This window comes from Poecilia reticulata, chromosome 2 (genome assembly GCF_904066995.2).
Source record: "Poecilia reticulata chromosome 2, P_reticulata-male-v2, whole genome shotgun sequence".
Classification (NCBI taxonomy): Eukaryota; Metazoa; Chordata; class Actinopteri; order Cyprinodontiformes; family Poeciliidae; genus Poecilia; species Poecilia reticulata.
This window is the reverse complement of record NC_088831.1, coordinates 17,901,281-17,926,137: the sequence shown is the minus strand read 5'-3', so window position 1 is coordinate 17,926,137 and position 24,857 is coordinate 17,901,281. Positions and strand designations below refer to the sequence as shown.

Here is a 24,857-nt window from a genome sequence, read left to right as displayed (position 1 = left end):
ATTAAGACTTAGTTAAAAAATTTTAACATTTAGCTCAGCGTCTCTTTCAGTTCATTCTCAACAGTCCCGTTCAGTCTAACAACTGAGTTCGGTTTGTTCCGCTAACAGTTACAGGAACATGAATGCAACACCCAAACACTGACGGTCATTACTTCAGTGCCAGACGGAGGAGAAGAAATAAAAACAAACAAAAGTTGTGATTGTTATGGATGTATGCAGAAACTTTTTATTTATGTAGGCTTCAACTCTAAAGCATGTTTACAATTGAGATTTTCTTTTGTGTTGGAAAACAGACATGCTAAAAGCAGGACTTGTACACTTGTGTGTCAAAATATAATTTCCATCTATACATTTAGTGACTGTGTGATCAGTGGTGATGTTTTTATTTGTAATCTGTTGAAACGCTGAAGGTGTACTTAGTTTCCCCCATTGTGCTCTGATTTATGATTTGATGAAGAAAAAATTTTACTGTCATGATTTTTTTAAAAAGGTGAAAAATAATACAGCCTGGCCCAGACTTTAGAAAGGGCTAACAGGGCCCCCATTTTATTTATTTATTTAGGATGTGGGGCCCCAATGATGTTTTAACAATGTAATTAAAGATTTGTGTTTTGCATATCTTATTTTATATTATATTATATATAAATCTCACAACCTGATATTAGAGGAGTTATATTTATATTTTGGGAGTTTTATGAATATAAACCGTATTCAAATATTTGAAAATGACGTTTGATAAGATTTTGCTTGGGAACAACCTGGAGCCATTGGCCAGTGGATGTATTAAACCTACCATGCATCAATTCATGTACACGACTACATGTTAATGTTCTGTAAATTGCCTTAGTAGACATATTTTTCTGTAGCGCATAGGGCACCAAAACTAGCTCCAGCCCAGGGGCCCACATCCGTGTAAATCCGGCCCTGACAACCGCAGCTATTTTCCATGACTGCATGGAATTTTTTTTGGTGATCCTCCTCTCATTCCTTGATAATTTTCCATCATCCTGTGTATCTGACCCCTTCTTCCAGCAGGAAGCCATTAACCAGAACTCTGTCTGCCCCTTCAGCTGCCCGCTGTGGTGCAGAAGCTCCAGGAGAGGAAGTGGAAGGTGGCAGATCTGCTGCACATGCTGCTGCGCTACCAAGAGGAGAGCCTCTGCCACGCGCCGCCGCCGCCACCGCCACCGGGGGGGACCAGAAACACCCAGCACCCCGCGCTCTTCCAGTGGCTCCTGGAACACGCTTAAAACCTCCTGATTTTTTTGTTTTTTATTATTTCAAGAAAGGCCTTTTAGGATCTCGTTAGCCACCAGAGGGCGCCACAGAAACCATGTTATCGGTTCCATTCCCTCTCTCAGTTGGGCAGCATGTTACAAAGAGCTCCTTGAGCTGCATTTGTGTTTTTTCTCTCCACCTTCCTGTTGTGTTGCTGCAGATTTTTCCTCATGTCTCCAGGTCGGATGAGAGGAACCGTCTCCCTTTCTACCCCTCTTGTTGCCTGCCCCCCCCCAATCCCCCCCCCTTCCCCACCCACGCTGCCAAGCCTCCCTCTGTTCTGGAGCTGAAGAGTCAGAGACCCACCCCCTGTGTTTCCAGACAGACACGGATGGAGCTGGGAGAGAGAAAATGTGTTGTTTTTTGTTTTTTTATTTCTGACAGGGAATCCCCACAGCTGCTCAGCAGATGATGTCATCACATCCTCTGCTCACCTCCGTGGTGTTTCCACATGTTCAGAGACCAACCATGCACCCAAACACACACACACACGCCACACCCTTTTATTATCAGATTCAATTCAAAGGAGTAGTATTATCCCACCGTTTAGTTGATCATCTGAAGCTTCCTGCCTTTCAGTTCACTTCAGTGAAGTTTTTGTGAAGAACTGAGACTCTTCATCGTAATTCATCAATGTGCTGCCAAATGTTCAGAAATATAAGCTGTCTGTGAAGGTGTGAGAAACCTTTTTCTGCTACTGTCACCTTATGTTGATATAGGAAGCCATAATCGTGGCTTTAGAGAGATCAATATGTTTAAAAAATGCCGAATGAAGGAGTATTGTTGTTCACTGCAAAAATGCAAAATCTTACCAAGTACTTTTGGTCTGGGTTCTAGTGCAAATGTCTTAGAACACTGGAAATAAGACAAATCTAATTTATAAGTAACTTTTCAGCAAGATACAGAAGCTTGTTTTAAGTCGGTAATGCCTTAATAATAACTTTTTAAAAAGTACGAGTTCCACTCAGATTATTTCACTAACAAGGGGTCTTGTTTTAAAGGGGAACAATAATGCAAAATTCATATTTTGCAAATTTTTTGTACATCTATTTGGGTTTCTACTGCTTACAAAAAACAACCAAAGTGCTTAAAAAAAACCATGCAGCCTTTTTATTTGTCAATAAATTAAAGTTTTTTTGGTGTCTGGAAAATGAGCAGTTTTAAAAACCTTCAGAATGTTACCTAGCAACCCAAACAAAGTCCAGCCCTTCAGTGAAACACATGTTTCAATCAATATTAATGAATTATTCACATAAGCTTTTACATGTCGCTGACAAGTTAATTATAAGTTACTTTTGCTTCATTTTAAGTCTGCTAAGATATGTGAACTAGAAACTAGATGAAAAATACTGGGTCAGATTTTGTTTTTTTGCAGAGAAATGAATCTGTTTGCTTCATTATAACGTCCTCAGTTGTCAAACTTAGTAAGAAACCCCAGAGTGCATGATGTTTACTAAAGTTAGAGGAATTTAATATAAACAAAAATCTTTTTTTTTTTAATTTATTTTTTTTTTTACACAAAAGTATCTAATCGAACATGACATGCTGCTTAAAATATCTCACTGGTGGGAAGCTGCCAGTCAGTAGTAGCTGAACGGGTCGGTAGTCATCTGTGGCGGAGGAGGGGCTGGCGGTGGGGGGCAGGTTCAGTTCAGGGAAGCTCCGGTGACGCAGACGGTAATTAAAAGATGTAGGAGATGTGTGCATGTGCATAGCTGAAAGCAGGACTCACTCACACACACACACGCACACACACACACTCTGTGTCACCTTCAGGAGTGTGAAGGCCACAAACACACCCTCGTTGGTCACCGTCGCGAGCCCTCTGCCGCTTCACACTCCAGACCCGCCGTCCTGAAAACTGAAAGAACTACGTTTGTGTTTAATTTATTGTTTTGATACGGGGGACCGAAGAGTGGCGTCCATGCTGTGGGGTCCTGGTGTATTATTTTAAAGCCCAGTGTTGGCGGTGGTGTTCGCCTCCGTGGCTCAATCACGTCTTCTTTCTGCCTGCTTCACCTGAGCGGTATTGCTGCCGGTAGTTGCGTTTCCTTTACAAATGGGCGCAAAACTATGTCGATATTCCGTTAATGTCGACAGAACACAATTTCGCAGAATTTGTGGTGCTTTCATTAAATGAGAAACGCGATTAAAATCGCACGCGAGGGGCGCTGCGGCGGCGCGCGCGACACAGTCCTCGAACCGGGCCGCATGTCTTCCCTCTCCCTCACAACCTGTCTGACCACTTTCAGATAAAGGCCGTAAAACGTCTTTTTTTTATCACTTATTTTTTTCCACGTAATAAGTCTTTAAAAGCCATGCCGCGCTTTCATCCACCTTCCACTTCCTTCCGTCTTTTCAGTCAGTAGTAACATCCGGTTTTTGATCGCATAACTCCTGTGATGCGAAAACGTTTTTTCATTGCAGTGTCTTACAAAATACGCTAATTTTACAACCGAAAAACCACCTCAACCTAGCACAAAAACTTTCTTTTAATATTATTTTTTATTATTTTGAAATTGGCATTTCCATTACTCGAATTTATATTCGTAATTCCAATTTGCATAATTGAGTAGTAATTGAAAACGCAGCTTGTGTTTCACATTACTTCCCAGTGTGACGCAGTTCGACGCCGTGTTCCTGCTTCAGCGTTTTGCTACCATATTCTTCCGTAATCCTGAAGGCGTTTGTATTTTGAAAAAATATTCTTAAAAAGTATCCAAAATTGACATCCTAACGGGAATTAAGCAGTTTTGAAGTATTCCTCTGAGAAGTGTGAGTTTGTTGGTTTACAATAAAAAGAATGTATCAGGAGACAGATTTCCTCCTGCCGTGTTTCTAGCTGTTTATTTGGGACCTCGCCAGGTTTTATCCTTCACCTTTCAGAATTTATTTGAAATATTTACATTCCTTCTCATTCCCCACCTGACCTCTATGACTTTGTTGTTGTTTGTGAAAGCTGAATGTGTTACGAACCTGCCAAGACTCCATTTAGAGGCTGATTTACTGTAAATCTGTTTTGCTACAGTTGTTTCTAGTGTTTTCTGCTCCTCGCCCACCGCATCGTAGAAAGAAACAAAAAAAGAAAATGACCTCACCTCATCACCTGTCGCTTCCTTCTGAACATCCCTGCCAAATGAAGATATTTAATAGTTTATGTTAAATTATATGACAGTGAATTTGTTCTCCTTAGTGACATTGCTGACTAGTCTAAGCTTGAACTCTAACTTTGTTAATGTTAAAGCTTGTTGTGAGAATAAAGCTTTTTATGTGCTAAAAGGCTTTGGCTCCTTTTAATGCGTCTGTATTGAACATTTATCTGGTGTGTATGTTGAACCAATCAGTAGGGGTCTATGATACTGTATACTTTGGTATCGCTGATACAGCAGTATCGTTATCGGTACAGATACCAATACTTTTTGTTTAGGTTTGACATATTGTGAAACTTCTGCCCTTGATGTGGGTTGTTTTTATTACTAGTAATAAAAGTAATTTTCATTACAAGTTTTATTACTTGTAATTAAAACGTCATTATTTTTGCTCAAATCGTAGGACAGAATTTGGACAAAATACTGTAAAAGCATATTAACATGACAAACGATAGAAAAACAAACAAAGCTGCAAAGTGCAAAAGCATAATTTGAGAGCAAATACAATCTTTTCATGGTGGAGTTGAGAATCTACAATACAAAAATAAGATAATCTGAAACTAAAGCATTGATCCGATACTGATACCGACTGGTATTGATATCAATAGTTTGCCCACCTCTACCAATCAGAAACTTATGGTCAATTCTTGATCATAAAGTCTGATCAAAAATTTCAATTGAATTAATTTGATTTGTGTATTAACTTTTAAGTTAAAAGATCTGAGAATGTGGTTGGAAATATTCTTTGTTTTGCTGCATTCTTGCTCTGATCAGATGGAACTTGACAATAATGCCCTTTGGACGCAAGATCAGCTGATGAGATTTATTGATCTAACTAGCATGTTAGCTTCCACCACTCTTCACACCATGTTTCTAGCAAGCTCACCTGATTCAGGGGGTCCAGGGGATGATAGCAATATTAACAAATCTCTGTAATCCTTTGTTTTAAATGGTGAAGGTTAAAGATCCAAATCAGTCACAAAGTTGTCATGTGAATTCCACTCAGTGGATACATTTTGACTTCTTTCAAGTAACTTTTCTTAATGCGAGTTCTTCCTCATCCCCATTTACACCTCAGCTTTGTAAGCTGCAGACTTACTGGAAGACCCGGCGACCTGCAGTTTGAACACCAGTTAAAGTAACGATTAACTACAGCCGTCTTATTGCAGTAGTGCCGTAAACAGAAATGCGACCACATCAAATCAGTCTTGATGCAAGTTCCCTTCAGCAATTAATGTTAGCAACAGCTTGATGACAGGAGAGTCGAAGCATTGACTTCCAGCAGATAACAGGCCCTTTTGTTGAACACAGAGATTACATCAGCGACAATAAAGGTTTTCACTATGAAGCAGGTTCCTCCTCCTCAGAGGAAACCAGAAGGACTGTTTATAAAAGATGGTCTCGATAACAGCGCTTCGTTTCTTCCTTTTCCCTCCACACAAGCAAAAAAGCAACTGCAACTTAGTGTGCGCCCCATTATATGTAGTTAGACGACGGTTGCCATGGCGGACAGTCAGTGTTTAGGTGTTTGCAGTGGATGAATGGAGGTGACTGTCCTCCAGGTTGGAGGAGGGAGGCTGGAGGAAAGCTAATTGCAGGCTGTGCTGTGATACAGGAGGTGAGGAATGCGTCTGAAGAGCCCGTCTTTGATACTCCGAGTCGCAGTAAACCTGCTGACGGGGCCTCGCCTAGCAGCCATGCTGCTCACCAATGCTTCAGCGTGGGAGTCCTGACTGAGGGAAGTAATTCCCAGCAAGCTTTAAATTAAATCTGTGCCCACTCTTTCCCTCCAGGAGAGAGAGAAAGGCGTGGGGAGGCTCTGACTCCCAGAGCAGCGACCCTGATAGAAAAAAAAAGATTGTCGTTCAAAGTGTTAATCACGTATTATAGATTCATTCCACACGCACTGAAGTTATTGCTTACCGGTACTGAAAACATGACAGACATCTAAGATCAGAAAGATCAGAATCTCTTGTCAAAACTATAAAAATATTTCAGAGAAACATGGGCAACATATTTAATACTGACTAAAAGTTAATCCATCCATCCATTTTCTTCTGCTTATCTGGGGTCGGGTCGCGGGGGCAGCAGCTTCAGAAGGGAGGCCCAGACTTCCCTCTCCCCAGCCACTTCTTCCAGCTCCTCCAGGGGAATCCCAAGGCGTTCCCAGGCCAGCCGAGAGACATAGTCCCTCCAGCGTGTCCTGGGTCTTCCACGGGTCCTCCTCCCGGTGGGACGTGACTGGAACACCTCACCAGGAAGGCGTCCAGGAGGCATCCTGACCAGATGCCCGAGCCTCAACTGGCTCCTCTCAACGTGGAGGAGCATTGGCTTTACTCTGAGTCCCTCCCGGATGACCGAGCTTCTCACCCTATCTCTAAGGGAGAGCCCAGCCACACTGCGGAGGAAACCCATTTCGGCCGCTTGTACCCGTGATCTCGTTCTTTCGGTCATGACCCAAAGCTCATGACCATAGATGAGGGTGGGAACGTAGATCGACCGGTAAATTGAGAGCTTCGCTTTTTGGCTCAGCTCTCTCTTTACCACGACTGACCGGTACAGCGCCCGCTTTACGGCAAATGCTGCCCCAATCCGCCTGTCGATCTCCCGCTCCCTTCTTCCCTCATTCGTGAACAAGATCCCCAGATACTTAAACTCCTCAACTTGAGGCAGGACGACCCCCCCTGACCCGGAGAAGGCACTCCACCCTTTTCCGGCTTAAGACCATGGCCTCGGATTTGGAGGCACTGAGCCTCATCCCGTCCGCTTCACACTCTGCCGCGAACCATTCCAGCGAGAGCTGCAGATCACGTTCTGATGAAGCCAACAGGATCACATCATCCGCAAAAAGCAGAGATGCGATCCTAAGGCCACCAAAACGGATCCCCTCAACACCTCGGCTGCGCCTAGAAATTCTGTTCATGAAGGTAATGAACAGAATCAGTGACAAAGGGCAGCCTTGGCTGAGTCCAACTCTCACCGGAAATGTGCCCGTGGAAAAGTTAATTTCAAAAAGTATTTTGATATTACAAACGAGCCTAATAATAACACACGCTGTAATTTGTTGAACAAGACTCTATTTGATTTTTCTCTCTCTTTTGATTGTTTATATTTTAACATTGATATAGCATTGATATAGTCTTAATTTTTTGTGGCTTTATCTTTGTCTTGCAGATAATATGAGAAGTGCTTTATAAATAGCAATCCATCCACCATCCACTCAGTTTGATTTATTTTATGTATTTTGTGCTTTTAAATTCAGCTTTTCATTTCCGTACTATTATTCTCACATTAAAATGCAAATCATGCCATGAAAAAAAAACAGCATATAAACTGATAGACACATTCCTAATTGTCTTGATGTAGCACAGACGTTTCCTTCTTGGTAAGGCAGATCGTGATCCCGGAGTTTCCTGGTTGGATTCCTGTTCCTTCCTGGGGGTTAGTCCGGGGTGGAGACCTGTCAGGAAGTTCACCTGGCGTAAGTAAAACATCTGCCAAGTCTGTGTGTATGCAGCTGTGGGGTGGAGGAGGCTGCTGTGGCAACTCTTGTGGTGGAGGGAGGTGCAGAAAGAACAGCAGAAAGGAGTTTGGTTCTGGATGAATCGATACAGTATCTCACAGATCTTTGGTTTTGAAAACAAAAATCTGGTTTTATTCATGTTATATCTGGTTTTTGTTCGACAAAAAATTATTTATACCCTTTTTGAATAACCAATGGAAAATAATTTAGCACTGTTACAACAGCACTGTTATTTCCTTTCCACATTAAAGGAAGGCTTGTTCCGAATTCACACAGAGAATGCAGAAAGTTGGGAAGTGTAAAACAGACATGACGCTAAGAAGCAACAACACAAAGCAGGAAACTCTAGATGTTCACAAAACACTGCTATTGACTGTAAATTTTCAGAAAAAGCAATCCAGCAAAACAAAACGAAATGGACTGCGGTCAAACTAGTAGCAGCAAGTTTGAAAAAGTTAGTAGAAGTCAGAATCAATAGAACAATTTTTATTCCATGCATGCAAATTCACAGGGGACACAGCGCGTTCCAGTGCGAAGCACAACATGAAGACAGTTCTGTCAGATTTGTTCAGGCTCTGAAAAAACATGCAGATATAGACTATAGATGGACAGTAGAAAAACTGAATGTTAGAAATGCCCAACTTGATCTGCATGTTTCTTTACAAACCCAAACATTTACTGTACAAACTGAACAAACTTGAACTTTTACTGCAACTTTTCAGTGACTCACTGAGCTGTTATTTAGTTTTGTAATCAGTGTAGCTGTTTCCCATCCCTACGGCATGAACCAGCTTGTGGGACCCACGAAGGGGTATTCCAGTCCAGAACCGATGGATTACATTTCTTTGTTCCTGTGAATTTTCCGCTTCAGCCTCAGAAACACGTTTGATGTCACACGGGTTTTGGATTGGATTAAGGTCGGGGGATCAGGTTGATTGCTCCATAACTCGTCACTCATTCCAGCTGTATTTCCTCCTCAGCACCAGGCAACATGGCCTCTGCATGAATTCAGATGTGTTCAAACTGACACGTGGCCGTAATATTGAACCCTAAGACCAAAGTATTGACTTTAAAACTGAGCAAACTGGAATTATGAAAATAAATTTGCTTAACGGAAACACAGCACTTAAAAAACCCCAAAAAACTCATGTTTTTTGATAAAACGTTTTTGTGCTAGCACGAGGCGGTTCCTCGGCCGTATCGAAATTTGTATATTTCGCAAAACTGCAATGGGAACAATTTTTTCTGCTTCTCGCGAGTCATGTGATCAGAAACCAGATGTTACTGGTGGAAAAGACGAAAAAGATGACAGGAAGTGATCAGTGGATGATGGCGCTGCGTGTTTTTTAATGACTTATTGAGCAAACAAACTTATTCACATGTGATTTTAATTGCATTTCTTATTTTACGGAAACATTGTGAAACTGTTTTATTGACATTACTGGAATATCAACAAAGGTATGTGCACATTGGTAGTAGAAACACAGCTTGTAACATTCTGCAGTAATCTCTCAAGATCTTGTCATTTTCGTCAATAACAGCGATATGTGGGGGTTTCTTGCTGACAGTTTGGTTTCACACAGATGTCTTGTAATTGTTAGAGTCCTTACAGGTAACTATGGGCTGGTGCTGATCATCTGCTGAGCGTTTGCCATTTTTACCTCTCTTAGATCCACCAGAAAGGTGGTTTTCCTTTTTCCCGGATTTTCCAGCTACATACCAGCCGTCTAATCAAGGCAAACTGTTTTCCTTGGGGTATTAGAAATGTATTTGCTGCCTTTCATCTTTAGATATGGGCCACCTGTTTGACTCCTGTTCCCAGAATGAATGATGTCACTGAGGGAACGCCATGCTGATGAACAAGAAAAACACAGAATCAGAACTCCTACATACTTGGGAATTCATAAACAAGAGCTGATCTGATCAGAGATGTTGGGCTGTTTCAGTTTTCAACCCCTATCAGTATAAATAAAGGAGTGAAGTCATCTGAAACACGCTAATACTAAACTGCTAAAGAAATGAAAAAAAAAAAAACCTGGCAAATGCTGAAAGCAAAAATATTATCAGAAGCTAACTCTTAACCGCTAAACACATTTAAAAAAAAAATATCAGAAGATAAGATGGAAAATCATCTTCATTTCCTTCCAGTTGGTGACTGGTGTGAGACTCTCTAACGGCTCAGTCTCAGATTTGGCATCTGGTTTTTCTACATATTCTTACTTTAAAGTTACTTTAAAGTTGTATGAATAGGATCACCACATGTGATGTGACATAAAGTTCTCCGAAGTCATGAAAATGTGTAACATTATAAAGCAAAACCTGGTATAAACGGCTCAAAAACAGCGTCCATCTTGAAAAATGGCCGTCATCTTGAAATTTAAGTGGCCAATGGGAAATTTGAAAAGCATTTGACCTCAGTGGTGAGCGTGCACATTTTTATGCTTGTACCCACACATTTCTACAGTAATATTCTGCACTAGCAGCAAAACTAGTGGAAAGTAAGTAACCATGAAAACAGAACACACCTCAAAGTAACCAAGAACAGAACAGTACCAGATCACTCCAGCACAGATCTAACCATACTTTTCAACATGGGTCATCTCTTGTTTGTAATTGGGATTATTAATGTTATCATATTATTTCAATTCACCCTCCAGGTTCTTTCTTCTTCAAGCAAATATTCTACGAGTTTAGACATCCTAATGTGAGTAAACATACCAATGATTATGTGGTTGAGAGGCGCAGACCAAATCTAATGTGAAGTGCGTCAGCTGATGCTCTACGCGGCCACAGGACAGTGAGTAGCCAGGATGGAGCTAGGTAACACTCTTACTGAGGCACAACCACGAAAACCCCAATCGAAGAGTTCAGCAAGCGTCACAGGAGGGCGACCACAGGAATGTTGCTCTGACAAAAGGCCTACTTTCCTAGAAATTTCTTTTTATTGATCTTTTCTGACAGACGTAGAAACGAGAAGAAGGATTTTGCTGTTGCCCTCAGTGATGGACAGCAATCACCGTACAGACAGCAAGTCTGTCTATATGCTGAGTCAGTCGGCGTATAGGGAGAGATGGCGGGTGGGCGCCGGAACAGATCGACCTCTGCTCCTAGATGGAGTGGGCTGATGTCTCTGTCTCTGTCATCAGATCAGTCTGGGACCTGGCGCGTATCCCCCCACTGAGATCCATTGACATCACTTCCCTCCCAAACAGCAACAAATGGATGGGTTGTTAGGAGAGTCCGATGAATGAGAAAAAAAGGAAAGGAGGCAGTTTGAGTCAAGCACTTGGAATCCATGATATACTGTAGTGGGCTTTGTGTTAGAGAGGGGAAAACCAGCTACATCATCCCTGTAAGTCTTTTGTTTACCCCAGACATCAGGACAACTCCTTTTTTATCCATTAGCTCTGTCTTTCGTCACAATGGACTAATAGGTGTGAACGTTTAATGAGGGGCTCAACTGCATCACCGAGGTTGTTCTGGGTGACCTATTGTACCACGGCATTTGGAACAAAGAGGCTCCTCACGCTGGAGCTTATTCACAGCAAACTTCTTTCTTTGGGATCTTTAGATGATCAAACGTTTTTTTTTTTTTTTTTGCAGTTTGGACATTCTACAGGATTTCCTGCCAGGATGCATGAAAAGGCAAGGCGTGCTAAAGTCGTTTCCACGAGGGAATGTGTAAGAAATAAAAAAAATACTTTTGCTCTATTGCTTTATCCCAAACCAGATGCTTTGTTGCCTTGAGTGCTTGTGGTGATGACGGCAGCATATAAACCGTACAAGAATGTATTCCTAATGTTGAGCGGAGCACTGCACACCGCTAGCATTAACTTAACTACTGTTCTCTGTTTCAACTGCAGTTATGGCAAGTGCCAAAAACCGTTCAGCACCCAGAAGAATCGCACCAAAATAACTCAGCACAGCCATTAACATCTAAACCACTGGCAACAAAACAGAGTGAACCCGTAAGTGGAAATGTCCAAATTGTGCCCCGAGAGTCAGTATTGCGTGAATTATTTAACTGCTTTAACTCTCTTAGGCATGGAGTTCACTCGAGCCTCACAGGTTGCCACTGGAAACCTCTTGTCCAACACGAGGAGCAGGTGGATGTTAGAGAACCGTGCACTCCTCCACTTTCTTTTGTGAATGCCTCACAGAAGCTGAATAGGGTTTAGATCTGGAGACGCAAACCCTGAGTAAGAGCCAGCACCTTCACCCCGAGTCTCTTTAGAAAGGCAGCGGTCGTCTCAGTGGCGTGTCTGCTGTCGTTATCATGTTGGAACACCTTCCCTTCCACATTGAAGGAATAAGCTCATGCTCTGCTTCAGTATGTCATAATGCATGTTGGGATTTATTGATCTCTCTATGAACTGTAGCTCCTCTCAGCCAGCAGCACCATGACACTCCCCCTCCTCTAGACAAGACACATCTTTGTACTCCTCACCTGGCTGCTGCCACTGTCTCAACACCATGTGACTCTAATATATTTGTCTTGGTCTTTCTAACCACAGGACATGGTTGCCAGTGATCCCTGTCCTGTGTCCTGGTTGTCTTTAGCAAACTGCTTATGTGCTTCGAGGTTTCTTCCCGTTAAATGGGAGTTTTTCCTCTTCAGTGTCGTGACGTGCATACAAAGTGTGAGGGATTGCTCTAAACCAGGGGTGTCCAAAGTCTGTCCTCGAGGGCCGGCATCCTGCATGTTTTAGTGCTCTCCCTAGTGGTTGTAACAACCTCCTCAGCAAGTTAATGTTCTGCCTTCTAACGAGCCATCATTTGAAGCAGGTGTGCTAAACCAGGGAGATTTTGGACTTTGGACACCCCTGCTCTAAGGTCAATGACACAACGCCATGCTCCATGCTCATCCAGGAGGACTGAATGCTGCAAGTCAATGACTCGACGCGATCCACTGGATTCCTTAGAAAAGACGAATTGAACTGAGCTGAATCCAGCAATGACTCGTCAGAGGTCATGAGAGATTCATTGACCTTCAGGGATCCACCTGCTGCATGGCAGGTGGATCCCTGCCATGCAGCAGGTGGATCCCCAACTCTGGTAATCACCTAGAGTTGGTGTTTCCTACCAGCTCCAGGAGACACCTTGCTCTGTCTAAAACCTCAGCGTAGGCGTGTTCCACCGTGGTGTGTGGCAGGGAAAGTTGTGAACAATAGAAACAAAAGGCCTTAAGATACAATTAGAACAGGTTCTGTTATGTGTGGTAAGAACACTTTATCTCCCTTTGAGTTCAAAAGAACGTTTTCATGCCTGAATGAGTCACAGGCCCTTCACCACAGCGCCGCTATGCTTAGAAGCAACATGAGAAGGTTGTACATATCGGTCCCTTACCTGGACTATTTATGGCTTCTATTACCATAAATAAAAAGCTACTCCCTGGGGAAGAAACTGATGCTGCTATGTTTTTTACAGATGTCAAGGCAAAAGAGTCTCTGGTGGTCGGCCTTGATTTTGTTGGCTTTGTGAGAAAAGCTGTGGCTTAACGGCAGATCCCACAGAGTGACCAGTGGGGAGGAGAGCGCCGCCGCCCGTGATGTTTCCAGGCCTGTTGTCTGCCCGTTTCCACGAGTGACCACGCAGCCATGCCGGTGCTGCTGGGGTGTGCGTGAAAGCCCGACAATAACTCGCGGCTCTCCAACTCCCAGGGCAACCCAAACCCCTTTGCACTGTGAAAACTATCAGCGTGGGAAAGAAAGGATGGACAGCCCCAAACGGAAAAGAGGAGAGCGGCGGTTTGTGTCAAAGGAAGTTGTCGACCCATCCTAAGGTTACAAGCGTTCCTCTGAAAAGATCGGGAGGAGAGGTTGCCCGTGCTTCCCAAAGCAACTGCTCTGTTTTGACTCTACGGAGACTGAAAACAGCAATCGGAGCTCGGTGTGGACTTGGTAACCTGGTAAATAATATTGGATGTTATCTGCGAACCTGAGTAGAGATCCTGCCTGACTCACAAGAACAACAGACAGACACCCCTTGGCCGGAGCGCTGCTGTCCCCACCCAAGAACGTAAGGAAGACATGGGGAGGCTTCTGTAATGGGTTGCCTCATCCTGTGTTGTGTCTCTGCTCATCTTCAGCCAATTTACACCCACTGCTCTGTTGACTCAGGTGCGTGTGTGTGTGTGCGTGTGTTTAAATTAGGATTTGATGGAACACGAATGAGGAAAGACCTTGGCAAATCCATTTTTCTTTCTGAATGATCTCAGAGCACTTCCTCCACGCCCACCTTGGAGATGACACTGTGGTCTGGGTTTTTTGAGACTGGGCATGAGCACATCAGCTCTGACCACAGAGAGGAAGTAAAGGGCAAGACTGGGAGATCCTGGAGAGGCCCGGATGAATGGAGATGTCTCCTGCTGATTAGTTTAAACACAGGGCTTTCCTTCTGGCTCCAGCCACTTCCTAGTCTGGGTACACGGCAGTTAAAAGAGGCTGAAGCCCTTTTATTGTATGGAGGAATTGTTCAAATGAGAGATGAAGTTTGGAGGTTACAGTAAAGGTATTTTCAAAATGCCGGTTTTGGTTGCGGTATCTTCCCACTCAGATGCTGATGCATTAAGTCACATTTTGTCACATTGCAGCCGTAAACGTCAGTGAGTTTACGGGGACTGTGACCAGCCCAGAGTTGTGCATAAATGTAAATGTAGTGGAAAGAAAATGATACAGTACATCATTTTTCCACACACCGCATGCAGGACATAGACAAGAAAGTGTTTTGGCCTGCATGCAAAATGTCATGTGTGGTGCAAAACTGAAACCCTGTTCACTCAGGAAAAACTTTTTTTTTTTTTTTGGGGGGGGGTGGAGGTGGTGCACCATAAATAACTGAAACCCCAACATCTGCTTTTTATGTGTCGCATTCACACGGGATAACCGAAGCCTGAGATGTTGCTGAAATTTAAAGATGCTATATTAACCTTACTTGAGTTAATTTGTGAAAGCTACTTTAGCCTTTTACATTAAATTTGGTTCTGATTTTGCTCTTTCTCATCAGCCTTTTCGCTTTGATGCCGCACGTCATGTATGGCATCAAAACGAACACAACCCTTTTAGGTTTTCATCAAAACCCAAAAGGTTTTCATAAAACCCTCACTCATATAAAAATGCGGCCAGAAAAACAAAACCTGCCTAATTGCATATCAGATCCTGCCCATTTTTTGCTCAAACCACAGAGATGTTATTATCACAGGACCTACAAGTTCTTTGAAATATACCAGGTTATTTGCAGGGGATTTTTTTCACTTTACAAATTACTGACATTTGTAAAGTAATTTTTTTTTTATTGGCATTGTGGGTAAGAAGGAGGACATACTTGATGTGTGAGGCATGGTCACTGCACTGCAATTTGAAGGCCTTTGATGTAAACCATCCCGTTGTATCTCTGGCTGTATGTTTAGGGTCTTTGTGCTGCAGAAAGACAAATCTCCACCAATTTCAGGCCCTTCATATCCTGGAACAGTTGTTTTCAGCAGAGCATGGTGCCGGCGCCATCGTGTTTCACTGTGGGAACGGTGAGTTGTGTGCGTTACTGCGCTGAGTCCTAGTTTTCCAAAATGCATAGGCCAAAGAGTCGCATTTCTCCCTCATTTGACCAGACAGCCTTCTTTGTCACGTTTGCAAACCAGACTTCTTCATTCTATCTATCAACAATGGCTTCTTCTTGTAACGTTTATTTAAAGTTCACATTTGCGACAAATACTTGCAAACAGGTTGGTAAGAATTCTGGGGTTTTATTGAATGTAACAGATCTTGTGGCCCGGTTCCCAGATTTAAGCTTCTCAGATCTCTGCCATCAAAGGCGATTCATGGTTTCAACCTCCACTCAACTGCAAGATTTGAGAGAGAGAGAGAGAGAGAGAGAGAAAGAGAGAGAGAGAGAGAGAGAGAGAGAGAGAGAAATCATCATCTGCACCCATCTGCCAAGGTCTGTATAACAACCCTGCGTTTTCATGCTCATATTTCTCTGTATGTAAACATTAGTCCTCTCCCACACGCTCTCCTGGAGCTCTACCCAGGAGCTGGCTGCTTGTGGGAAATCCTCTTCCTCACCAGCATGTGGCTCCTCCCACAGCCTTTTCTCCAGCATGTCATCACCAACAGGATGTGTTTACATCAAGACGCTCATTAGGAAGTTCATAAAGCATCGATTCTGCTGCCAGCTTCGTTATTGTCACACATTACGTCCCGCCGCGGAGTCCTGAAGACGGCCTGCTTCCATTGGCCGCTTCGTCCAAACTCTCCCACACTCTCCAAGCCACACACATCAGCTGAAACTGTATCCGTCTAATGGCCTGGAATACCCCTGCTCAGGCTGATCATCACTCCAATTTTCTCTTCAAACGGGCAGTTTTGATAAAACCGCGAGATGGTGCGATGTGACGGGAGAGGTGGAGGTGGGGGACGGGGTGTAAACATTGGAGTTGCCATGGAGGTGGCTACAAAATTGTATGTGTGTGTATGTGTGTCTCGTTGTAAACTTGGAATGACCCTCTTTCCATAGAGGATGTGGGAGTGAGGGGAAAGAGACAATCCTCAGTTTTTCATGCCTCGGGTCTTGCAGAGCAGAAAGATGAAAGAGGGTCGATGATAAACAGTGGAAAAACCTGGGAAGGTTCTACCTTCAGCCCGGGTTTCTCACGCGCCCGGAATCCGGGACGACACGCGATCGCTTTGGTGCACGCGTTCAATCAAAGGCCAACGCAGCAGCCGAGTCGGGATGGCAGGATGCGTGCCATCGAATATTTATGCGCTGGGCAGCAGCTCCACCATTTCCTCGCTAATTCCTGCACTTCTCCCCTCTCTGGTTTCAAAACAGGCTGAACCCAGCGGAATCCTGCTGGTTGCTTTGAAGCCGAAATAGCCACGGCCAGAACCAGAGCCAGACTGACCGGGCCCTGCTCACTATGACTCCACAGTCTGTCTCTGCACCCTGAACCCTCACCCTTGACCCCAGAGACCTCAGACGGAGACAAACCGCTGACGTCAGGCGGCAGGCTGCAGCGTGAGGTTGCAGGGTTTAACGCCGGGGTGAGCGCAGGGCCATGGTTGACGAGGAATGCTCTGTAGGCTAGAGATAATACTTTGCTTGTAGCGACGCGAGGGTTGGTGTGGTAAACATCCTTGTCTGAAGTTTTATCTTTGAATGCAGACGATTTTTTTTCTCCTTTCTACTTTACCTCATTTATTGCCTCCATTTTTAGTTACGAGGTTTTTGTCAAGCTGGCATCCTCTGCTGGAGTGTCAGGTTCCACTTTCTGTCAGGCTGCCAGGAGCAGCACAAAGGGGCGTGAAGACAGATCAGGGGCGGTTCGACAGGCTGCTGCTGCTGCTGCTGCTGCTGCTACTGCTACTGCTGAGGTTGGGCCGGTTTGCTCTTCTCCACCCCAGAAGGAAGGGAACCATCTCCTGGGTTCGGGGACCAGTTGCCCATCTGGGAAGGCATTACCTGGACCTGGGAATGTGGAGAGTGAGTGGGTGTATGGCGCACATTTTCATGCGTGTTTACATTGGGTGAGTGGGTGTAAACATGTGTGTGTGAGCATGAGGGTGGGAATGTGTGATTGGGTCTGTGTGTTCCTGTTTATATGTCAGGTTGGGTCCTTAGCCGCTCCCCCCTCTCCTGGATCACCCTCACACCTTTTTCCCCCCACCATACTCCCCTCTGGTAACTGGTACATCTACTTTTCAATTATGTTATAATTGTTATTGTTATATATGCATATGTTGTTTGTTGCTATGGCTTATTGGTCTTGTTTTCTCTCTTTCTGCAGGTATGGAAACAGACTTCAAGAGTGTTGACTTGTGCTCTTCTTTCTCTCCTTTACTCCTCTCTTCTTCTTTCCCTTTAAACCTTTTTCCCTTCGTTTTCCATCTCTATGTCCGTTAAACTTGAAATAACCCCTCAAAAATGTCTAATAAAGTTTTATACGTGTATATGAAGTGACACAATGTTCCACTTGTAGAAGCAACCTGGCCCAACATGGTTGCTTCTACACGGTGGTGACCTGCCACCAACGTGTTTGAATGTAGGTGTTTTCTTTCTCTTCTACTTCTTTCTCATTCGTCCACAGAACAATTTCTCTTTATGCTTCGAGATCATCAAGATGTTTCTGGTAAATGTGAAACTGACCTTTTTACTCTATTTGGTCAGTAGATGTTTTAGGCTGTTTTCTCTTCTTGTTTCATTGTGAAAGGAGGATGTTTTGTAAAACCAACTGCATCACATTACAATTCTTTCAACAAAAACACACCTGGGGTGTTGCTTTGATTCTTTCATGTAAGTTTGAGGAGTCCTTTAATCTCCATGGCAACCACTCGGCTGTGCAGAACGTCTTGGTGGACCGAGCAGCTCCTCCTGTTAGCTGCAGTTTCCAAGCTTCCACAGAACAGAGCACGACTCCCACTCAGCTCCTTCAGACTAGTCAGCAGCAATCAGCAAACACCTGGTGGACCTGCTCACCTGCTGAACTCGTTATACAACCTACTTACTGGTAAAAGCCGTATTGTGATGACTTCCTGAAGGCAGCGTTTAAGAAAGAACAGGAAATTTTAAAGACGCAAAGGCCCAATTTCAAGGAGTTAAATTACAACGTAAAATTATTTTAAGACATATTGGATATGGACAACATTTTTACAACAACCGGAGGTAACATAGTTACTTGATTGTGCTATGAAATGGCCCCATGTGCCTGGAAAACACATAATACTGGCCCTTTAAGGGATCAGCTCAAATGCCACTTTAACCTGTGGACAGCCTCTGCTGAACCACAGCTCAGATCTCCTAAATCCTAAATGTACATTTCTGAGGGCACAGGAAACCCACAGATCCTAGCAGTGCATTAATGACCCCTGACCAAAAGAGGAGTGCATCTCACAGCTACATAGCCTCACTTCCACCATCAGTGCCAAGGCCCTGCTACGTTGAGCCAAACTCAGGAGTCTGCTGGAGCCATATTGTGGGTTCAGAAGGTCCATACCGAGAAACTCCAATCCCTGCGTTTTAGAGGCTAAACATCAACAGGTCTACACACGTCTTGTAAAAAGTCTGTGGGGGTAATGTGAACTACTACAACATAACCAAAATCATGTGTGGTTTTATGAAGTTTGAAAGTCCATAATGATGGAGTATTAAATGATTGCTGCACCACGAGGTTGGGGAGTGGGACGGGTGGGGGTGGCTGTAAAAACAGCGTTCTCCCATGAACTCCTCTGGCACCTTTAAATTAGTTTGAATTTCGCAAACTCACCCAGCATAGTAACGGCCGTACAACCGCCCCTCTCCTCCCATTGTCGCTGCTCCTGCCTAAAATAACCCGGCTCCTGCAGTGAGCTCCTTTTTCCTGCTGGCTTTCTGAAACCCTGCTGTGTTGTTGTGCTGGCAGCGGGACAGCGGCAGGGTTGATGGAGGTCACTCTCTCTGGGGTAACGGGAGCCACCGCCATGTTTAGATGCCACGGAGAGGCAGCGCCGCCACGCCTGCAGGGGCCCGGGCCCTGACCGGGCGCTCCAGCAGTAACCGTGCATCACTGCTCTCTCTCATATGTGTGAGAAGGCTTGAGTCGGAACATGCAATAAAATTAATGGCACCATTGGCACACTGTGTAATTACTCAGTTCATTTTAACTATATTCATTTTAACTATGGTCATTTTAACGATGTTCATTTCTGGTGTTTGTTCCTTCTATCGTTCAGTCTGGTTGCTTTTATTGTAAAGTAATTTTGGGTGCTCTGAAAGGCGCTTCTGAATAAAATGTATTATTGTTACTATTATTATCGTCTTACATGCTTTTTTCCCCCCTTCTATTTACACGTGTAGTAACATTACGGAAGGCCTTTGGAACCAATAATCACATCATAACAAACGTGTGTTTTATTTACACATTAATGTACAGGCCAGAGTGTGTAATCGTGAGGTAGGTGGAAATTAAGACAAATTGTTGTTTTACAAACATGCGGAATATGACGTGCGACAGAGATGCAAGAATGAATAAGTGTGAGTAATAATTTATTTGTTGTGAAATTATTGCCACATAAATAAACTGAATTGAATTATCAGTAGAGTTAGAGATCCTTTCAGTTAAATTGGTTGAGGCACCATCTGATGGTGTCGTTAGATGCAGTGTGATAATATTCAGCCAATAAACCTCACACACACACACACACACACACACACACGCGCGCACACACGCACACGCACGCATACACACACACACACACACACACGCACACACACACACACACAACTACCAACATGAAAAATGGATTATAAGAAAAAGAATCAAATCAACTAACAAATGAATTATGATAAAAGCACAATTTAATCAGTCAACTTGATGAAACAGAAGTGGCTTCAACCTCTGAGATGACCGGCCTGCAAAAAACAGGATGAAAGAATCAGAAAGTCGGCTGCACGACTGATGTTAAAGGGACATTATGCATTTTTCTTGCACATTTTACAACACAACCAAGTCACTATGTTATAAAAATGCTGCACTTATCAAATATGAATTGAATTGAAATTGAGCCTGTCTCTTTAAAACTTTCTGCTCTTTCTGACTCTCGGCCTTCAGGAGGTCATCACTGTATTAACCCTTTAACAATGTTTTCACCGGCGTTTTCAAGCTGTATGCAAATTATTTAATTGAGACTTGTGTTATTTTATTTAACAAAACGGTTCTCTGAAGGCGTCTGAGGTTTGTAAGAGAGCATTAGTTTGACAGCATTATGAAGAATTGTGATACTGCTGTTGCATATTGGAATAATGATGACAACATCTGTTGTGGGGAAAGTTACACTTCAAAAACACAAAGTCTTACCACGTATTTTTGGTCTAGTTTCTAGTGTAAATATCCTAGTACCCTTGAAATAAGACAAAACTGACTTAAGGAATTTTCAATCAATATATAGTTGCTTGTTTAGAGTCAAAAATTTGTTCATATTGATGGAAAAAGTCCTAGTTCCACTGGCAGGTTATTTCACGCATGGGAAAAATGTCTTGTTAATTCATTTTCAGTCTTTGTTTTACTTCCCTGTTTGCGCTGTTAGCTTCTGAAGCTGCGGCTCCCAGAGCAACACATGGAGAAAGTGAGCAAGATGTTGATGAATTCCGGAGCAACATGTAAGCAACCACATCGACCTGAAGCACTCCACTCAGGCCAGACACAGAGCTAACATTAGGCTTCGATTTATCAAGCAGTCGTAAACAAAACCAGAAATAAGCAGCAGCATTTGTTTGTTTTTGCCGAATATGCATCTCTACATATTTGGGAAAACGGCATCTGTGGCCTCAGGAGGTGGAGAGGTTTTCCACCAATCAGAGGGCCGGCGCCTCCAGCTCCATCTTCTTCAGTCTGATGGCCAAATTGCACCGGAGCTGGGCAAATTCCTCTGTCTGCTTGTTGATGGGGTTTCTTCACCTGGATAAATACTTACTCCAGAGTTCTCATCTGAATAAGGAAAACTGCATGATATGTATATAAATAAATCCACGTATGAAGTAAAACATCTGACTTGACTGTGGTATTAACAGCTTTGAGTGACCAGAAAGTGTAAAGTCAAGTTTATTTGTGTAGCACGTTTCACCACAAGGCAGTTACAAAATGCTTTGCATCATAAAGGCATCATACAGTCAACAGTTATGAAACAGACAATAAATATTACATTTTGTCATCATCAAATGTGCTGATGTTTCGCTTACTGCCAATCACAGACAACTCTAAACAGCTGGGTCTTTAGCCTTGATTTAAAGGGATTCCGTGTTTCGGCTGTTTTGCAGTTTTCTGGAAGTTTGTTCCAGATTTGTGATGCATTGAAGCTGAATGCTGCGCCTCCATGTTCAGTTCTGGCTCTGGGCAAGTAATATCTACATGCAATGTTTATAAAAGCTTTTGTAAAGAGCATGAAGCAATAATGTGAAGAAGGAAGAAGCCAGCTTAGATTGAATTTTGGATTTTTTTTCTTTTGCCCTGTATTGTTATTTTGTAATTACGTAATATGTATACATTATTTTCAGTTTTGTTCCTGAAATACCAACATTTTGACATCAATGTGTATTTTGATCCATCTGATGATGCAGTTTTTAAATATTAAATTATGAATGTTTTTGATCAGTTACTCTGTACTTGAGTTGTCTTTTTTTTTTAAAAGGTTTTATTGGCTCTAGTGGCCTTTATTTGATAGTTAATTGACAGGAAAGTTGGTAATGAGAGAGGGGGAAGACATGCGACAAAGGTTACCAGGCCGGGAATCGAGCCTGTGACAGCCACGTCCTCCATACATAGGTTGTGCTTAACCCCTGCACCACCACAGCACACCCGATTGAGTAGTCTTTTTTACCAATTTTTTTTTTTACTTTTCTTTGAGTAAAAAAATAAGTTGAAGTAGTGCTAGACTTACTCGAGTGCAATTTTTTGGCGACTTTTCCCATCTCTAAATCTGACCTTTAACAAACAAACAACTCATGAACGAGCGCACACCTTTATTTTCATTTGGGTCAACTTTGGGAATGCTGTCTGGACAGGTGTGAGGATCAATCAGACGGCTGATTGATCCTCACCCGACCAAGGAACATTCACATTTTGCACATTCTTTCACAACTGCTTCTAAAAACAGAACAAGGCCTTAAAAAACACCCAACCATATTTTGGTAATAACTTAATATTTGTTGGTTTCTGGAGAATGCGTCATTTCAAAAACCTTTCGATTGTTAAGTCACTCTGTGCCGTTACCTAGCAGTACCGGTGAAGTCCAGTCTGTTACCTAGCAACTTAAATGGAGCTCCAGCCCGTTTCGGTCAGCTGGTTTTACTGCTGTATGCGCTGTATGTACAATGGCTGCTGGAAAAGACAAGTGTTTTGTTGTTGACTTACCATCCAGAAAGCACTTGTTGATTGTGCAGGAGGCTCCACTTCTGCTTTTCAAAGAAATATGGTTGTATAATTTCGTATCTGTCCGCAGCCATTTTCCTGTGCAAGTGTAAACATTGAGTTGGAGGTGAGGGGGCATGGCCAGTGCCAGGTATTTGGATTTAAAGTGACAGAGGCCCTAAAACACCTGAAAGGAGCTCACAACAGGCAGAACTGAGCAAACTGACGATTTTGTGCAAAAACCCGGACAGCCTATAAGTGAAAGCCGTACTACTACTGTGACAACAAACATCAACCTCAGTTATCTGTTTGTCACGCTGCTGCCTCAGATCACGGCGTCTGATATCTGGAATTCCAGAAGTAAGGAGTCTTAGTCTTGATCGCTTGCTTAGTTCAGGGAGCTCTGGAAGGGATCGCGACGAGGCGGATAAGTAACATCATGGACAGCCACCTGCAAGCTTTGCGGTGTTCCTCATATCCACATGTGGTCAATTGTGAAAGAATTATTCAGTAAAACATTGAACAGGAAGCCCAGACTGCGACAGCTGTGGCCAGAGTCATGAGTCAGGCCAGCATGACGTCCGCCGGTTGCATTAGTTTCTTTGCTTAGTGCAACAGTGGAATTCCAGGCTTCTTGTCATCTGTTTTCCTTTTTTTTCATTTCCTTTTATCTGGTAAAATGATATTCCATAATTTAAAAGGAAAAAATATTCATGCAGCCAATATTTTATACCTTTTTATTTCTGCTGCTTCTATTATTAGAAAACAAGGAAATATCTGAGAGAACGGACCTCCCTGAAATGTCTGCTATGTGCCTGCCTGTCACAGCCTGTCACTGCTAAGCTTAAGATTCTGTACCAGTAAAAAAAAAAAAAGATAATGTGTGTGCATATGAATTATCCACACACATGATCAATTTTTGACAATACATAAAAACACATAACACATAAAAAACCCACATAAAAACTATTGTTTTTAACACATCATCTTTAGACTTTATGCAAAGGTAAGTTTAGTTTTGGCTGCTTTATCTGACCACAGAAGAGTATTTTACTCTGGGTGTTTAAAAGGGAAATATTATCTGTTTTCCAGGCACTTAGTATCATTTTATAGCACAATCAAATATTTTTTTTTATCTCCAGTTGTTATAGAAATGTTGTTTATATCAAATATAAAGTTTGAGTTTGTAATTTAACACTTTGAAGTCATCACAAAATGGCTGTTAACCCTTTAACGTTTTTATCAGCATTAATCTGAGAAGTAGCTCCACCAGGTGTTTGCTAATCCCTGCTGGCTAGTCTGAAGGAGTCAAGGTAGTTCATTGTGTATCCATAAACTCATGGTTGGAAGGTTGAGCAGGCATTCTTTTCATGCTAGTAGCATTAAAACTCCCTCCACTTTGACCAGCTGCTTCACTGAGATGCACTGAAATTCCCTCTGTGACAAGTCAGCCAGTGTCATCCTCAGAAGCCTTTCCTATGAACACATCCACAACTTCACTAGAACTGCTGTCTTACGATAAAAAATGCTACTCATTTCCTCCCATCTGCTGCCTTCTCCGCTGCTGAAATTCTCATCCATGCCTTCATCACCTCCAGACTTTATTACTGTCATGACGTTTTTGTGCATAGTCAGCCAAGGTCAAAAATAAACTCCAGCACATCCTAAGCTCTGATGCTCGCCGGGTTTCCCACACCGGCTCTCTTGACCACGTCACCTCCAGTTCTCCAGAAGCCGTCCTGACTTCCTGCCCCTCAACGTGTCCACGTCAAAGTTCTTACCCACAATGCCCTCCGTTAACAGGCTACCTCACCGACCTGCTCCACGTCAAAGTCGAAGCTAAGAGACAGGACCTTCTCCAAAGATGCTGAGTCAATATTTTCTGGAATCAACTCGTTGCTGTGGTTGCTTTTCCTTGGTTTCTTTGTCTCTGCTGAAGTAAAGCCTCCCCACAGCATGACCCTGTCACCACCATGTTTCACTGCAGAGCTGGTGTGTTCAGGCTTATATAGAGTGTTAGACCTTATGGGAC

At 43.1% G+C, this 24,857-nt stretch overlaps 1 protein-coding gene across 3 annotated transcripts in view; it reads left to right on the top strand.

Moving 5' to 3' along the window:
- Positions 1 to 4,557, top strand: part of akap11 (A kinase (PRKA) anchor protein 11) — a 31,167-nt gene extending 26,610 nt beyond the window's left edge. For all 3 annotated transcript variants that reach the window (XM_008437566.3, XM_008437553.3, XM_008437558.3), the window contains exon 12: positions 1,071 to 4,557. In XM_008437566.3, the coding sequence (XP_008435788.1) occupies positions 1,071 to 1,250 (180 nt within the window). In that variant the 3' untranslated portion in view covers positions 1,251 to 4,557. The remainder of the gene's footprint in view (positions 1 to 1,070) is intronic.
- Positions 4,558 to 24,857: the final 20,300 nt, after the last annotated feature.